Source organism: Brassica napus, chromosome A1 (assembly GCF_020379485.1).
Source record: "Brassica napus cultivar Da-Ae chromosome A1, Da-Ae, whole genome shotgun sequence".
In the NCBI taxonomy this organism is placed as follows: Eukaryota; Viridiplantae; Streptophyta; class Magnoliopsida; order Brassicales; family Brassicaceae; genus Brassica; species Brassica napus.
In genome coordinates this window covers 24338494-24355149 of record NC_063434.1, presented here as the reverse complement: position 1 = coordinate 24355149, position 16656 = coordinate 24338494, and the positions used below count along the sequence as shown (strand labels likewise).

Here is a 16656-nt window from a genome sequence, read left to right as displayed (position 1 = left end):
TGAAGTCTGGACAAAAAGAAAGTTCTGATTTTGCAAGAAACATAACGTGGTTCTCGTCTAGCCAAAAAAATGTATCTAATCTATTAAAAGAGGAGTACAAAATTAGATTATCCCTTAGTTTTCCACTATATTTACAATAGCATGCCACTGAAGTTATTAATTAATCTATCTTTTAGGATTTTTGTCTTTTCTCTTCAATTAATGTATTTCCAAAATCAAATTCTAACTAAAAAATCATGGTAACAATAATTAATAAACCTAAATTTTAATATTAATTGTCTTTTCTTTTTTTTATTATACATATGTGTGTTTGAAAATAATTAATTCCATATATACATTTCATAATTACATACATTATACGGTAATTATTTTACTAATTCCACATATACATAGTAAATAGTATACAAAAATTTTATTATACATAATCATAAAATTGTGATCCATAAAAATAGTTTATACAACAATTTTATTATATATAATCATAAAATTTTGATCCATAAAAAATAAAAATACATTTGTGTGACTTTACAGGTCATATTCTAAATAAATAGATGATATAACTAAGGGTTTACATGATAAAATAAAACTACTCAATATAAACTATAGAATTATTGTGTTTAGAAATGTCATATTAAAAATAAATTAAACGGGTAACTTTTAAAATATATATTATCACTTATACAAATAAATATTTATTTATAAAAAAACTAACACCTGCGCGGGTGCGCGGGTCAAGCTCTAGTTTTCATTATTTCGACTTGTTATCCTCCAAAAATATTCTAACAAGAAAATTATTTTTTTATTTTCTTGGTGAACTTTGTTTTAAAATAATGTTTAGGTTGGTGAACTATATATCTCCGAAATTTTCATGTTTACAACTAACTAGTCCATTGTCCATATAAAGAGTTAAGGCCTTTGTTTAACGTTCCATCTTTTATAAGTTGCATAAATATTGAATTCTACTCCCATTGAATATTGAGTGGACTACAATTATTGTAAGTGCTGTAACTATATACATAGATTTAAAAAGTCTGTAAAAATATGAAAAACAAATGTACGTTTTCATTAGACAATAAAAATATATCCTTGCAAGTTTTGATTGTATTAGATTAATTATTTATTTTCAATAAAAGTATATTATACTGCATTTAGCTTCTCCCTTCTATTTTTTTTTTTTGCTTAAACTGCCTTTAGCTTCTCTCTGCCCTATAAACTTGGTTCTGTGAAAAGAATGGTGTCGTGGGCAACATTAAAAACACTTTTGGACTTGTTTATGATGCATCATGAACTTGAAGAACATCATGATGTCTTGTATCTAAACAGCTCTGGTCTATCATCTCATATTCTCATCCCACCTCAGAAGTGCCCAAAAGACCAATGCTTACAGAAGATGCCAGAAGAGCTTGTGAGACAATGGGAAGATATTAAAGCTGAACCTCTTGGACCTACCTACGTACGCATGAAGTTTATAACCATCTTGAAGTCCTTGATGAAGCCCATGCTTGTCTAGGTTACTGTTTCTCCACATTTACTCCTTTTCTGTAGCATTGTTGATGATTTGACAGCTCCTGCCGTCCTGCAAGCGGATGGGATCAGAAACGATTGCACACTTCGTTTTTCTCCTCGCTGCTCTCACTTTTTTGGTCTATTGGAAATAAATAATTGTTACGCGTTCAACCTGAGACAGTTATTCTGTTTGTTACTTTACTTTCTTTCCATGAGTTTTAGTATATTAATGTATGTATAACCTATAGTTTTAGTGTAAATGCACTGTTATTGGATTATGAGTTTTTTTGTGGGATTTTGTTAAGAATATTAAATTTGGAAATATCCTCAGACAGTCAATTTCTGTTTCAGGATAAGAGTGTGATTTTAATCAAAATGCATCCAACCCTCTTTAATACTATTTTTGGCTGTGCATCTTCTTTTAATTATCTTTCTTAATGGTTCCAACTAGAGTGAAACTCGAACTATATGTAAAACGTTTTTTTACGGCAACTAGTTTATATGAATTATATATGACTAAATGTTTACAACGTACACCGCTTAGTTATCCTTCTTAACTAGACAAAAATGTTTTTTTACGGCAACTAGTTTATATGAACTGTCTATGAGTTATTTTAATTATCTTTCTTATGTTTACAACGACCATACCGCTTAGTCTAGGATATTCTTTTTCGAAACCTACGTTTTAACTGAACCCAGGAAGTGAGAGGAGAAATGAGAGATTTGACAAAGTTTTATCAATTCTTTGAAGACGACAAAAAAAAAACAGAATAGAATGTTGAGTAGACTTTTAAAATTGCATAGCTTCACAAATTTCAAAAATTAGAAATGAGGACAACCACACAAAATGCCATTTTCTGATTGTGTAATATACCAGTTAGTACTTTTAACCAGGTCCGGCTCATTCAATTTATAGGCTTTGTGCTGATAAAAAAAAATCTCTCAGATTGTATGTGTATGTATTATTGTAAATTGACAATTAAGACTATACTATATATATTTTAAAACAAATCATCAGGACCTTAATTCTTTTTACAAAAATAACAACAAAAAAGACAGTGCAAAAGCATCCCATACCATAATAAGCCTAAACTAAAATAGATTCAGATTCAAATAGTCAGATCAGTGGTAAATAGTTAACATATGAGGTAGATTCCGATCACCATGTGTAAGCATGTTCACTACAGTGTTCATTGTTTATTGTCTGTGTTGAATTGTAAAGGTAGGAAAAAACTTCTTATATTGTTGATACTTTTTTCATATATCTTTCATCATATGATCTGAGCTGCATCGGAAAAATGTACAGTCTACAGAATAAAGTGGCTACCATAATGATTAACTTGAGTTTGGCAAACTTTCCGACTAATAATGAAATGTAGCCGAATTGTCTGTTATGAAAATATCATTTAAACACACAAGTTCAGATTTTCTATATAACTGTGATTTTGTTTCATGTGAGACACATTTTCAGTTTTTGCCTACCATTTGATCATATAGTTATGCGGACTAGAGAAGATATTGTTTCAGATTTAATGTTTGAATAATGATAATTTACGTATGGCAAATTTGTATGTGGTTTTTGAATCAAATTTGTGATACACACTTGGTTTCATAACTCTTCATGAATTAATAATACATCAAGTAATAGTGATTTTCCCTTTTTGAAATAATATTTATTTCAACATAGACCGCCTGCAACGAGCAGTTCGTTCGTTACGGTGAGTATGCACCACCTGCAATTCATCTGTTGACGAAGGCCGAGCGTTAGAGGCTGTAAATGCAACCAAACACAACAGAGAAAAAACAAATTTCACTTGGTCCTTGACTCAGCGTTTAATCCATAGACCAAGAAGCATAAGTAAACATTTGTCTAAAAAAAACAAGATAGTTACAGAAACGTTTTACAAACATAGCATAGATTAGCATAGCATCCAAGCAGCTTCCAACTAGCCACAAAATAATACTGATCTTCGCTCCGCTCCATATAGAAAGGCGTAAATAAACAGTAACAGTCCGGCCCATGAAAGGCCCATTAGTTTAGGTCCAGAACGTATTAGATTCCTTTAACGCAGATACCAATTCCATTGCCGAAGAAAATCAATCTTCCCGTCGAACACGATAATCTCTCCGCCGTAAAACCGCCGAATCGTTTGGGACCGTCGTAACCGGAGAAAGAAATCGATCACCATCACTTCGCTTCACCCCCATCACGATCGACAGGTCCATTTCTTCAATTTAGTAAATTGCGATTGAATTGAAGAAGAATCAAATCAACAAATGTCTTCCTCGCTGCTCGAAGGAATCCCAGAAGCAGTCGCTCTCCGATGCCTCGCTCACGTCCCCTTACACCACCACCCCAACCTAGAACTCGTCTCCCGCTCCTGGCGCGCGGCGATACGCAGCCGCGAGCTCTTCCGCGTCCGCAACGAACTCAAATCATCAGAGTCCCTCCTCTGCGTTTGCTCCTTCGACCCCGAGAACACGTGGCAAGTCTACAGCCCCGATTGCGATCGCTGGCTCACTCTCCCTCTCCTCCCGTCCCCGATCCGCCACCTCGCTCACTTCGGAGCCGTTACAACCTCCGGAAAACTCTTCGTCCTCGGCGGAGGCAGCGACGCCGTGGATCCCTTAACCGGCGACCACGACGGCACCTTCGCGACGGACGAGGTCTGGTGCTACGACTTCGTCGAGAGGAGATGGAGTCAGCGAGCTTCGATGCTTGTCCCTCGGTCTATGTTCGCTTGCTGCGTTCTCGACGGGAAGATTGTAGTCGCTGGAGGATTCACGACTTGTAGGAAGTCAGTTTCTGGTGCGGAGATGTATGATCTTGAGAACGATGTGTGGAGTACCATCCCTGATCTTAACCGGACTCATAACTCTCCCTGCTCCGGTTTGGTGATCAGAGGGAGAGTTCACGTTTTGCATAAAGGTTTATCGACGGTGCAGGTTCTTGAGAGCGTTAAGGTGGGGTGGGAGGTGAAGGAGTACGGTTGGCCTCAGGGTTCGATGGCTGTTGTTGAGGGTGTGGTTTATGTGTTGAGTCATGGAGTGGTGTATAAGGAAGGAGAGGATGAGACGTCGTGGAAGGTGGTTGCCTCGGCGTCGGAGTTTAAGTTGAGGATTGGGATGGCGATGACGAGTTTGAGTGGTGAGGTTTTGCTCGTTGGAGGAGTGATTGGACCTGATAGGCATTGGGATATTAAGCCGTTGTCGGATGTTGATGTTTTGACGGTGGGGAGTGATCGTCCGGTGTGGAGGAAGGTGGCTCCGATGACTAAGTGTTGTGGGACGGTTCTTGGTTGTACGCAGTTGATAATCTGATGGGGGTGTGATGTAATACGACAGTTTTTTTTCTGTTTTTGTTTGTTTTGTATGTCCGTTTTTTGGTCAGAGTATGTCTTTGTTTTTCTCACTTTTGTTTATTGTTTCTTTCTCTTTGAGATAAAAGAACATAGATAAGCTTTAAGAAGATATCATCTCCAAGTTGTGGGATAAAACTCTAAATTGAAAACCATACAAAGAGGAATAGCATTTACAAATTGACTTGCACATTGTTTTATACAGAATAGAACAACACAAGAAACCTGAGTTTCTGTTTTCTTTATATTTGTCAAAAGAGAATACGCTAACGTCGAAATGGACTCGACCAATACAAAACTGGGCAACAAAAAATTATAACATTTCTTCTTTTTTTTAGCCTCCAACGCTAATCAGTAAAGCAATGACTAATGATGAATCTGAGAACAAATTCTTCAGCAGCTTAAAGGTTTGGTTGGAGAAGTGGAAACTTGTTCCGAATCTATCATGCTTGCAAAAAGCCCTATTCATCATCTTCTGAATCTGCCAGTGACAAGACCAAATGCAAAGAAAAGTTGCCAATATAATATATAACAAGGAAGAACATCTGAATAGTTTGCGGCTTTGCAAGTTTAATGATAGAGAAAGAACAGTTGATTCAAAACCGAGTTTAAAACAAAAAATATATGAGTGTCTTACCGGATCTTATGTCTTCTCCAACTTTTCCTCTGTTTTTAAGAAGTCTTACAATCATGGCGCAAATGAGATACCACCAATATATATGGAAAACAAGAAGCATCAGTAACATTGTGTTGAAGGAATAGTACATGATGGTGTCTTCAGCTAATCTCATATCCAAATGATCCAGGAGTTCAATGCTTTTAACAAAAAAAGGTCTGAATGTCAGATAAAGCATTGCCAATAAAATAAAAGTTACATATATTACTAATAAAGAGGTAAAAATAAAATAAAGTGCGTGCGGGATACCTGGTGGCCCTGATGATCCAAAATGGAAAGTATTATCAGCCGTAGCAATAGCCAAGACACAGCAAAAAGTGCAAAACACACACTTGCTCCAAACTCCTTGTCAGAATACTTGAAAATTTTAGCAGTTTCCATAAACACGTCACTTGCATCATGAAGTGCGAGTATGATTGCTCCGATTCGGAAAAAACTGCATAAGAAACAAGAATCTGTTTAGTAACAATCGTATTGGTTGATTGCTTGCTCAGTAATTCACTAATCCTAGTATATATGACCTGGTTAAGTAGGAGTAGGCAATGAGGATGATTGTAATGACATGGTGAGACATCATAACAGCAAAATCTTTTCTTCTGGTCTCCCATGCAAGCAAGGCAGCAACACCATAGACATAGAAACCGCACTGGCACATATAGTAAAGCTTTATTGGAAGCCTACAAAGAAAAAAAGACGAATAAAATGAGTTTATTCGCAGGAACTCTTTGTCTTGTGGATTTATTGACTCACTTCAACTCTTGATGAGGCCAAGCGTGAAAGAAGAGTTTTACGTCGTAGGCCCATGGCTCGTGATAAAGAACTTTGAGAACGAATACGTCACAGGCACCGTAGTACATGAACTTCCACAGAGACTCCTTGCATTTGACGATCTTCGCCCGAGTAACAGCATCATTGATCTTAATTGGCGCAGAAGAAGTGGTGCTCAAAAGCCATACAGCTATCCTCTAGGAAAAAAAAAAGATTCAAAAACAGCAAATGTGACAAGATTCAAGATTTTAAACTATCAAGGCATACATGATCATCATTACATATAGAAAGATCATGAAAAGAGATGCTTACTTACTTGAAAGAAGAATGTGTCGAGGAAGAGTCTCAGAAAGAAGAATCCTAAGGCGAAATAGATAGCAATCTGGAAATGCCATGCACCAATCGACGGTTCAAGATTCCTTCTTACGCCGGCTTCGTCTACCGATTCCATGTCGTAAAGAATGAGAAAGTTTTCTACTTCTTTTTGTTTGGTTTGGGAAGAAGAGAGAGATTCGCTGCACGTTGTGATCTATGGAGTCCCTGAAAGCGAGCGGACAGATGGATCTCGCGACGGACCTTAGAGCATCCACAATGGTGGCACCCATTGTGGAGTCCATAGGATTATTAAAGTAATAAATTTTTTTTTTTTTTTTTTTTGAATAGTTAAAGACTCTTGTTAAAAATGTGTGTACAATGGTGATCTTGTTAGAATCCTTAAAAAAAAAATATTTATTTTAGTGAAATATAAATAAACATAAAATACATTAATTAAACATAAAATACATTAATTAATACATTAATTAATCCATAACTTAACATAAAAATACAATAAATTTACATTAAAACAATAATTAAACATAAAATACATTAATTAAACATAAAAACAAAAATTTTACATAAATATAGAATAATTGTTAATCTTCATCACCAAATTTATTCCAAATATTTTGGATTAAATCATTCTTCAATCTTTCATGCGTTTGCCTATCACGAAGATCATTCCGAGTGGGAAAGATATTGTTCAGAGTTGTTGGCATCTCGGTTTCCACCTCTGAACATCTGGAGGCGTCTCCTTCTTCAAATTCAGATATATCAATACGAGAGTATCCATCCCGTTCATCTTCGACTATCATATTGTGGAGTATGATACAGGCTCTCATAATCTTCCCTATCTTTTCTTTGTTCAATGTTTTAACCGGATTTCTAACAATTGCAAATCGAGATTGCAAAACTCCAAAAGTCCGCTCCACATCTTTTCGGGTTGCTTCTTGAACTTTAGCAAATAACTCATGTTGAGGAGTTTGTGGGAGTGTGATAGATTGGATAAATGTCGACCATTTTGGATATATACCGTCTGTGAGGTAGTACGCCAACTTATACGTGTGTCCGTTGACCATGTACTTTACCCTCGGAGCTCGACCTTGTAAAATGTCGTCAAAAACAGGAGATCGATCGAGAACATTAATATCGTTTAAGGTACCTGGAGGACCAAAAAAGACGTGCCATATCCAAAGATCGTGGGAAGCTACCGCCTCTAAGACAATTGTCGGTTTTCCCGATCCACGTGCATATTGTCCTTTCCAAGCGGTTGGGCAGTTTTTCCACTCCCAATGCATACAATCAATGCTCCCGACCATCCCAGGAAACCCTCGTTTCTCTCCAATATCTAATAGCCGTTGGAGATCCTCCGGTGTGGGGCGTCGTAGATACTCATTTCCGAATAATTGTATAATTTCGTCTGTGAAATTATGTAAACACGAAAGTGCAGTGGTCTCAGCAAGTCGGAGATATTCATCAACGGTGTCAGCCGCATTACCATAAGCAAGCAGGCGAATAGCAGCAGTACATTTTTGTAGTGCCGTAAGACTCCATCTCCCGGTTGCATCTCTTCTTTGCTGAAAGAATGGAAAGTACTCTTCTAGGCCATGAACAAGACGCAAGAATAAATTCTTATTCATGCGGAAACGGCGTCTGAAAATTGCAGTCGAGAATGTCGGATCTTCGCTGAAATAGTCATTCCATAATTGGTCTTGTCCTCCTTCGCGGTGTCGTTCAACATACTGACGTGTCCTTTGTGGTATGGTTTGGGTCTCCACTATGTCGTTGTATATTTCTTCCACATATTCATCACAAATTTCGTCCAATCTTGCATCGACTTCATCGGATGAAGATGATGACATTTCTAGAAAATAATTATCTTAAACAAATAAGATTGGATAGACATTTTTATTATAGTTTTAACCAAAATATTTTTTTAAACAAAAGGGTAATGTTACATAAATTTATATTTTTTTATATTTTTAACCAAACTTTTAAGGGAAGTAAAAATATTTTAAATTAAATTTCAACATTGGTTTAGTTTGACTCGTAATCAAATTTCATTAAATTTCAACATTGGTTTCATTGGTTTACTCCACATTAAAGTTCAACATTGGTTTAGTTTGACTCGTAATCAAATTTATGCTATACGCAAATAATAATTTCAAGTAAGACTACAACCCAAAACTCGTAATCGTGATCGTAATCAACTGAATTTCTAACTATTATATGTTTGACATCCATTAATTTTCTCTTATCTTGAGCAAGTCACGGCTTGGACATCAATAAATAAAAACAGTGCATATATATGGAGAAAACTAGCTATGGTCCGAACAAGCAAATACTAGAAGGGATCAGACAATCATTCAAATATAGAGGATACACGTTTTTTTCCAAGTTTGAAAACAAATAGAGTAGATTACCTAAACTTCAGTGCAGTGGTAGATAAGAACAGCTCCGAGGAAAACAAAGAGAGTTGATTAATACAAACTCTCAGAGACAACTACAACACTACTACTTATACTAAAGGAAACAGAGTCATCCGTGACTCCTACAACACCCGTGACTCCTGCAACACCCGTGACTCCTTCCCACAAGAGCTACAGACCAAATGCACCCGTGACTCCTTCCCACATGCGTCAACCTGTCAAAACAGAGTGACAAGAGTTAGTAAGCATTTTTAAAAATATCAATTTCGATCAAATAACAGAGTGATCAAGTACACAAAATAGTTATAATACCTAAAAATCAAGATTAATAAAAGATCATAACATTTCTGACATTAGTTTGAGCTTAAGACTGGTTTCCATTTCAGAGAGAGGTTCTGTTTTTGCGAGTAAACGATCAAGAAGCTTCTGTTTTGACAGTTTTTGTTTAATTTCTAAAACCCCCTGTAGCTGCGACAACTCCTCCTCCCTGCCACTCTTCTTCTTCTTACCAGCTTTCGCAGCCTTTACCCCGGGTGGTCTAACCTCTGGATCGACAAACTGCTCTTCTTCTGTATCCACCTCCACAGCTTGTTTGCGCTTCTCCTTTGCCGGATATAAGGAGCACCATTTCTGGTCGTGCCTCAGCTCCCTCCAGCAGTGATCCATGGTGAACTTGTAGCCGACCGTTTTGAAGAAAATGTCTAACGCCGTTTTCATCACATCATCATCGTTTTGCCCACTTCTCTGCTCCCTCAGAGCCGCATCATAGGAGCCAGCAAACTTGGCAACGTCGCCGTTTATCCTTGCCCACCTCTGCTTGCAAGACATTAGTTCTCTCCGTATTGTCCCAGCGAGGAGGGGACTGGCGTTGTAGTACTCTACTATACGGAACCAGAAAGCACCGGCTTTCTGCTCGTTGCTCACCACAGGGTCCTTACTGGTGTTTAGCCAAGCACCAATAAGGATTTTATCCTCTGCTAGAGTCCATTTCCTCCTCTCAGAGGGGTTAGAATTCACACCAGACTTAGCACCAACGTCGGTACCAGACAGCACAGGAGACGCAACAGGAACCTCGCTACCAGACACATCAGGACCTTGACTACCGAACCAAAAAGGTTCTGGTGAATCAAGGTCAACTGTATTTTGACTAAGGAGAAAGCTAGTAAAACTTTGTGAGTTATTAGCCATGGTTTCAATTGCTTCTCTGTGACACTCTACTAGCGACACAGAGGGCTTATTAATAAGCCTTCTATCACTTAACTAATTAAAAGCAATCACACCACAACAGTTGAGTTTCATTAACTATTCTACTAAGTAAAGTACAATGGTAGCTACTAGCAACTTAAGTTTTTTAACTATTCTACACCAATAAAAGCACATCAAATCAAACCAGCTCATAGGGTGGAAAGCAATTGAGTTTCATTAACTCTTTGACTAAGTAAACCCGCAACCGTAGCTACTAGCAATTTAAGTTTTGTAGCTATTTTTCCTTCCGGTTTCTAAAACACCACTAATTGTTTTCAATAGTTAAAACACCAGAAAGTTAAAAAATTACCTCGTTAAAGAAACAAAGATGGTACGCCCCACTCCTTTGAATCCTTCCCAATTTTTCCTGAAAAAGAAGAACAAACAATCAACTTTCTCAAACTATCAAATTTGATAACTAAAAGAGATGAAACAATTAAAGAAACTAACCTAGCACATTTATAAGTAACACCAACCCTACTAAAACTATGGTAAAGACCATTAGCTTAGCTCCTGATTTCTTCTTTGTAAACTCGCCTATTCTCTTCTCAAGGATGAGCAGCTTCTGCTCACGCTCATTGGCTTCACCCTTAAGCTCACTAAGCTCCGTCTGAATGTCCCTCATCTCCTCCTTGACCGCCACGTCCCACCATTTCCAGACGTGGCAGTCTCCATCATCAGCATTGGGGCACGTAATGTACCGTCGGTATGGATCTTTAGGAGTGTGGGAATAACCGTGAACAGGCTCCGACCCACAGTAGCATGTCCTGGGGATTCCATCATCACCCTCTGGTGATGGTTCGTTGTGAATGGCCTCTGCATTCCACTGACTTATCTCAGCTTCAGCCGCGTACATCTCTGCTTCGGCTTGAAGGAGGGAGTTTAAGTCTTGAGAGTTTGATGATGAAGATGGCTGGCTGTAACTGTATTGTCCCATTATCGTAAACCTGAAAAGAAATTGAAAACAGACAGAGTTAAACAACCACTAGAGTTAAAGCAAATTGACGAGAAGGAAGCAAACCAACGAGAAGGAACGAAAACAATATCAACAAAGTGAATTCGAACACATATAAGATAACAATATCACTTAAAAGGTTTCAATTGAAAACAGTTAAGAAACGGCAAATCGATTGAAACTACAATCTGTTTCAATCCGTATAGACACAAAGAGGATATCCGAGACCGATACAATCCATAAACAAGAAATAACGATTTATCCCCAAAATTTTTTCAAACCCTAATTTCTCAATTTAACTAAATTCGGTCGAAACCACACAACCAAACCCTTAATAGAGAACAGAGAACATGAAGAGTGATCTTAATCAAGAAATCTAGGAGTTAAAGCTTCGATTTACCTTAACTGGAGCCGAGGGAGCGAGATCGAGAGAGATCGCCTGTAAATCGCCTTTCTCTCCTTAACTTTTATTTTTTTTTCGGTTTCGATGAAAAATGATTTTTTTTTGACCCCACCCAAATGCATAGCCCACGCACCCACTCAAAAGAAGACACGTGCCTAAGGATTCGATCCGTCTAAACCGTCGCGACTGCCCAGTCCTTCCTCCATTAAGCATAAATATTATTTTTTTAATACCCTAATCCTACGGATTTGGTCTAAGGATTGATCAAAATCCACGGTTGCGGGTGCTCTTAGCTTCTTTATTTTAGTTTTCGAAAAAATGTTTTTGGCTTTTTTCTTTTCTAGAGACAGACAGACATGTACCGTTCGTGTAATTAAACTAGTATTAAAGACTGGTTCCCATTTTCTTACTAAACCATTAAATACAAAATGTACATCTATATATATATATTAATAAAGTAGAACAGAAACACTCCATAGGCTGCCACGTCAGCAGACCCTATTCCTTTTAATGACACGTGTCGAAGAGGGAAGAGCTTTGTTTTTTCCCTTTTGTTTTGAATTCTCGGTTCTTCTCCTTCTTTTTTTTTGTGTTTCGAATGGGCTTTGTATTTCCTTATGGGCCATGCTTTCATCATCTTACTTTTCTCTCAATTCTCCACGTCGGCAACGAAATTCGTGAATGTTAATGTTGTTCACGGGTGTGATGTTTCAATTATTATGTGTTTTATATTTGGGCCAGTATATTTTTTTTATCCAGGGAAGCCCAATAAATTTATCTGTTATTGATATAGGTGGGCTCAGTAGATTGTTTATTTAGTTGGCTAACAATCCATATTTCTGGGTCGATAATGGAGTTGGGTGGCTTACCGGAGGTTGACTATCTCCGACCAAACTCCGCTGGAAGCTGCCAACGTGTCGAATCAACTAGATTTATTCTCAACGTTACGGAACTCGACTCGATTCAATCACTGCCATTAATGTTCTTCCTTATTCTATTTTCCCACTACTCCCACCATTTCTCATTCAATGAATCTCACTTTGCTTTCGGTTTGTGAATCTGATGGTATAAATAGATGAATCTTGATCCCGTAAACTTCATCATTTTCATTCCACCCAATCATAATAACCTCTTTCATTTAAAGCTGGGCGTTCAAGCCATTTTTTTTTGGTAATCAAATTTTGTTTGCATCATGTTCAAGCCACTTTTTTATTACATCATCTTCAGCCATCAAATTTTGTTTGCATTAACGGTAATTTTCAGTTACTAAGTTCGTGACAGAGCGCAAGCATATAGTGATTGAATTCTTATCTGTTTGAAAATCATGCAGACGATGTCTCGGAGGTTTCAGTTAAGAAGAATGAAAAAAACTCCCAAACAGAAAGAATTGATCTCTAGGATTTGCTTGCTCACATAGAGTGCTTTGAAAGAGTAGACATTGTTCTTTGATTTGATTTCTGGATTGTTCTTAGTTTTGTTTATGTTTCTTCTTGGTTTTGGTCCATTGTGATTGAAGAAACAATTCAATTATGTTCTTCATATTTCAGAGTCTGAACTTGGCACTTGAATCTTCTTATTGCTGAGTAAAAGTCACACTTTTATTAATATAGATATTTCTGAAACATTAAAGAGTTGCTTATATATAGATTTACCGAAAAATGTTATCTTCAGAGAATTCAAAGAGTTCGATGAAGATTCAACCGTTAAATCATTGAGGTAGTTTTGCTCTGTTTTTCACATTGCTCTGTTTTTCACATTTTCAACAAATGTCATTCATTAAACAAGCAAAAGTGATCAATGAATTCCAAAAACTTTGTGCACAACTGGACATGACGTTAACACAAAGATTAACTGTGTCATGTTTGTTTTATTTTTAGTGTTCCTAGAAAGAGATGATGGCAGAGGTAACTGATGAAACACTTGACAAAGACAGGATAAAAATAAAACTGAAGATTTCACTAAACTATGTAGTTATTTGCATTTCAATCACAAGATTCATACTCACGCTCTTTTCATTGGTTTTCTTCAATTGAAATAAAATTGAAATATTTTATACGCTTGATAAATACTCCCTCCGTTTTTTATTATAAGTCGTTTTAGGGAAACTTTTTTGTTCCAAATTATATGTCGTTTTCGGTTTTCTATGTAAAATTTATTAATAATTAATGTTGTATGACCAATAGTAATATATCTTCTATTTTTCTATTGGTTGAATTATGGTTAGATAAATAATTAATGATGTTTTTGTTTAGAAAATATAAGAAATTAATGATTTTCTTAATCTACGTGCATAGCTGTAAAACGACTTATATTAAAAAACGGAGGGAGTATTTTTTAATCAAACACCAAAAATGGTTTTAAACTACTAAAACATATATCATTGTACAAAACCCGGCGCGTAGCGCCGGCAAACCCCTAATCTAATTATATAAAGAAGAGTTGATTCTTTCCTGGTGAAGCCACATGGGATTCCATGTCACAAATTCGAGTTCTGTGCTGTTGACACGTGTCCAGTTTTATCAAAACGCAGTGATTCATTAACTTGGAAATCAGATGGGCTTTGTCTAAAGATTGGGCTTAAGTTCGTTCTTTGTTTTCGGCCATGCTACCACCTTACTGCGCAAACCCTAATCTGTGGTGATGAACAGGTGTGTTCTTAGCGGAGACGGTGCCGGTCGAGTGTCCTACCCGTTTCTGTACGTCTTTTTTACGTCTTTAATCCCATTAATTCAGACGCCAACTACGAGATCTTCATTTCCGTAGTTTCCGTCGGCAGTATCGGTTATAAATATGTTAGTATGTCTCTTCTGGGAATCGCGATCTCCAAAATACTCATCTAGATATCGATTGCTCATGGTGGACGTTAAGGTGAGTCAATATTCTTATCCAAGGTGTATTTGACATCGAGTATACTCAGTATTTAGGTGATTAATAACTGAAACATCTTCTATCTTCATCTCTCATCCAGTCGAGTTGCTTTCTCAACAATTGCTTCCTTCAGCATCTGGTTTAGGAAGGTCAAGCAGAAGACCATCAGATTCCCAATGTTAAAGAACGGTGAATCAAGCTTGCTAAATGTACGGTAATTATTCAAACAATTGCAGACATGATTCTAAGTTTTTATTTTATGGTAGACGTTATTTTAGTGATTGGAGTTTATAACTGATTTTTCTGAAGTTTATAACTTCGTTTGGAGTATCTTCGATGCTCACAGTAAAGGCTGCATGCAAAAGCTCAAGGAAATGGATCCTTTAAATTTTGAAACTGTTAGAACCTGTTTTACCTTGCGGCCTCACCTGTTGGAAAGACAATTGTAACTGAAGGAGGAGATGCGACCTTAAGGTTCTGGAATGTCTTACCATCCCTGAAATCTCAGGTAAAAGTAAAAACAATCAACTTATACGCATTAACGCAGTGATATTTTCAGAGATAATAAGTTGATCTTCTCAGTATTAGGTGGGATCTGTGCTGAGCGTAGTCTGCTGGGTGTGACTAGATGTGCAACTATGCTTGAAGAAAGAGTTAGATCCTATGCAAACCACCAAAACCAGGATTCACTTCAACTGGTATTATTATACTTTTGTTAACTTATAGTAGATAATTAGCCGAATTCCTTTCGTAGTTTCCTCAAGCTTTTATTATATGGGAATCATACTTATTGTTTTTGTATCTTCATATAGCTGCTGTAATGAGTTCCATTATCATTTTTAGTCTGTTACTTTTCATGCTATTCAATTACTGAGAGTCATTGGCTAAGATCTTGACACTGAGATTCTTCAGGTTGATGGAACGTCTTGATACTTGAATTCCCTTTCTCATCTTTTCGTAAGAACCAAGGAGTTTGTTTATATCGTCACGTTAAAAACTTAGAGCTTTGCTTTCACAATCGAGGTTTACAATTATCTTTTTTTTTACTGAAGTTTTACAGTTATCTTCTTCTATTTTTTTCTGAACTATTGTCTAAAATTATCTTTAAGCAATAATATTCTTTTTTTTTTTCTTAAGTACACAACTAACCATCTCTATTGCCCTTCTTTAAGTGGTACACCAGTTTCGATAGGAAAGGCGCTGACCATTTACAAGTTTTGATTTACGTTTACCAGTTGCCACATGCATGAAAACCGTGACATGACTAGGAGATTCTCACAGAGTTAATCACTAACCTGTAAATATAAGTTTCCTGTCATACATTTAGGGTTATGTTCTGGAGGGAGATACAGCCTTCTTTGGTTTAGTATGGTTTAACATATAGTCCGCTTCAAATTTTTTTGGTGTCAATCACGGACCCGTTTCTTTTGGATTTAAAGTTGCATGCATTTGTGTGTTTGTTATATATATGAAGTCTGGAGGTAAAAGGAGAGACAAACACCATCTGAACCAACATGAGTGACAAGAGCAGAGGAAAAAGAGAGTTCTTCGGTATAGATTTGAGTCATAATTTGTATCATCAGTCTATACCACCTAGATTTCGGTATAGACGACTCCGTCATATTTAAGAGTTTTACATTTCTCGGTTTAATAAAAAACAGCATGTTAACACTTACACATACGTCAAATTATTGGTTACCAAATACAGGGTCCATAATACATGTTTACTGTGTTTCGAATGATTTAGTATATCCATGGAATATATCTACTACATTATTCATACAACAAAATACAAATATATGTCAAATAAATCAACACAATTAGTTTTATTCGTACTAGCTTATTCATACAAAATATATAGCCCCATAAAATATATTCCATATAGTATTAATTATCCTAACATAACTAGATACACATAAATATAATAGTGATAGTTAAAAAAAAACAAATAACAAATTTGTACATCCAAAATACTGTTAGGTTAAAATATATTCTTCCCATATTCTAATGTAACGAAATGTATATTAATTTATATTCATTACTAAGATTTAATACACAATATATACAGAAAAAATATAAAAAAGTAAGAAACCCCTAAGATTTTTTCCTGCGATCTACTCATTGATTCA

General features: G+C 36.4%; 3 protein-coding genes and 1 long non-coding RNA gene across 8 annotated transcripts; 2 read left to right on the top strand and 2 right to left on the bottom strand.

The window, feature by feature from the left end:
• Positions 1–3572: 3572 nt before the first annotated feature.
• LOC106346693 (F-box/kelch-repeat protein SKIP30) lies at positions 3573–4977 on the top strand. The gene has a single exon (XM_022687316.2). It carries the CDS (start codon positions 3784–3786, stop codon positions 4825–4827), a length of 1044 nt encoding a protein of 347 aa, XP_022543037.2. The 5' UTR covers positions 3573–3783; the 3' UTR covers positions 4828–4977.
• Positions 4978–4993: 16 nt separating this feature from the next.
• Positions 4994–6952, bottom strand: LOC106379803 (ceramide synthase LOH2). The gene is given in 7 exon segments (XM_048738119.1): positions 4994–5346; positions 5503–5681; positions 5791–5822; positions 5824–5977; positions 6063–6218; positions 6292–6506; positions 6626–6952. Coding segments are annotated over 7 exon segments (891 nt in total). The 5' UTR covers positions 6761–6952; the 3' UTR covers positions 4994–5326.
• A 16-nt stretch (positions 6953–6968) lies between these two features.
• Positions 6969–12038, bottom strand: LOC106368080 (uncharacterized protein At4g04775-like). 3 transcript variants are annotated; one of them, XM_048738105.1, is made up of 4 exons: positions 11657–12038; positions 10752–11248; positions 10612–10668; positions 6969–9271 (listed from the first exon to the last, which is right to left on the bottom strand). In XM_048738105.1, exon 4 carries the CDS (start codon positions 8487–8489, stop codon positions 7224–7226), a length of 1266 nt encoding a protein of 421 aa, XP_048594062.1. In that variant the 5' UTR covers positions 8490–9271; positions 10612–10668; positions 10752–11248; positions 11657–12038; the 3' UTR covers positions 6969–7223. The 3 variants fall into 3 exon arrangements, with proteins under 3 accessions (XP_048594062.1, XP_048594064.1, XP_048594070.1); XM_048738113.1 differs by having other exon boundaries at positions 8953–9271; XM_048738107.1 differs by lacking the exon at positions 11657–12038 and having other exon boundaries at positions 10752–11648.
• Positions 12039–14110: 2072 nt separating this feature from the next.
• LOC125577157 lies at positions 14111–15417 on the top strand. 3 transcript variants are annotated; one of them, XR_007315476.1, is made up of 4 exons: positions 14111–14527; positions 14628–14736; positions 14837–15035; positions 15110–15417. It is a non-coding gene; the product is annotated as an uncharacterized LOC125577157 (long non-coding RNA). The 3 variants fall into 3 exon arrangements; XR_007315475.1 differs by having other exon boundaries at positions 14115–14527; positions 14628–15035; positions 15116–15417; XR_007315474.1 differs by having other exon boundaries at positions 14117–14527; positions 14628–15035.
• The last annotated feature ends 1239 nt before the right edge of the window (positions 15418–16656 follow it).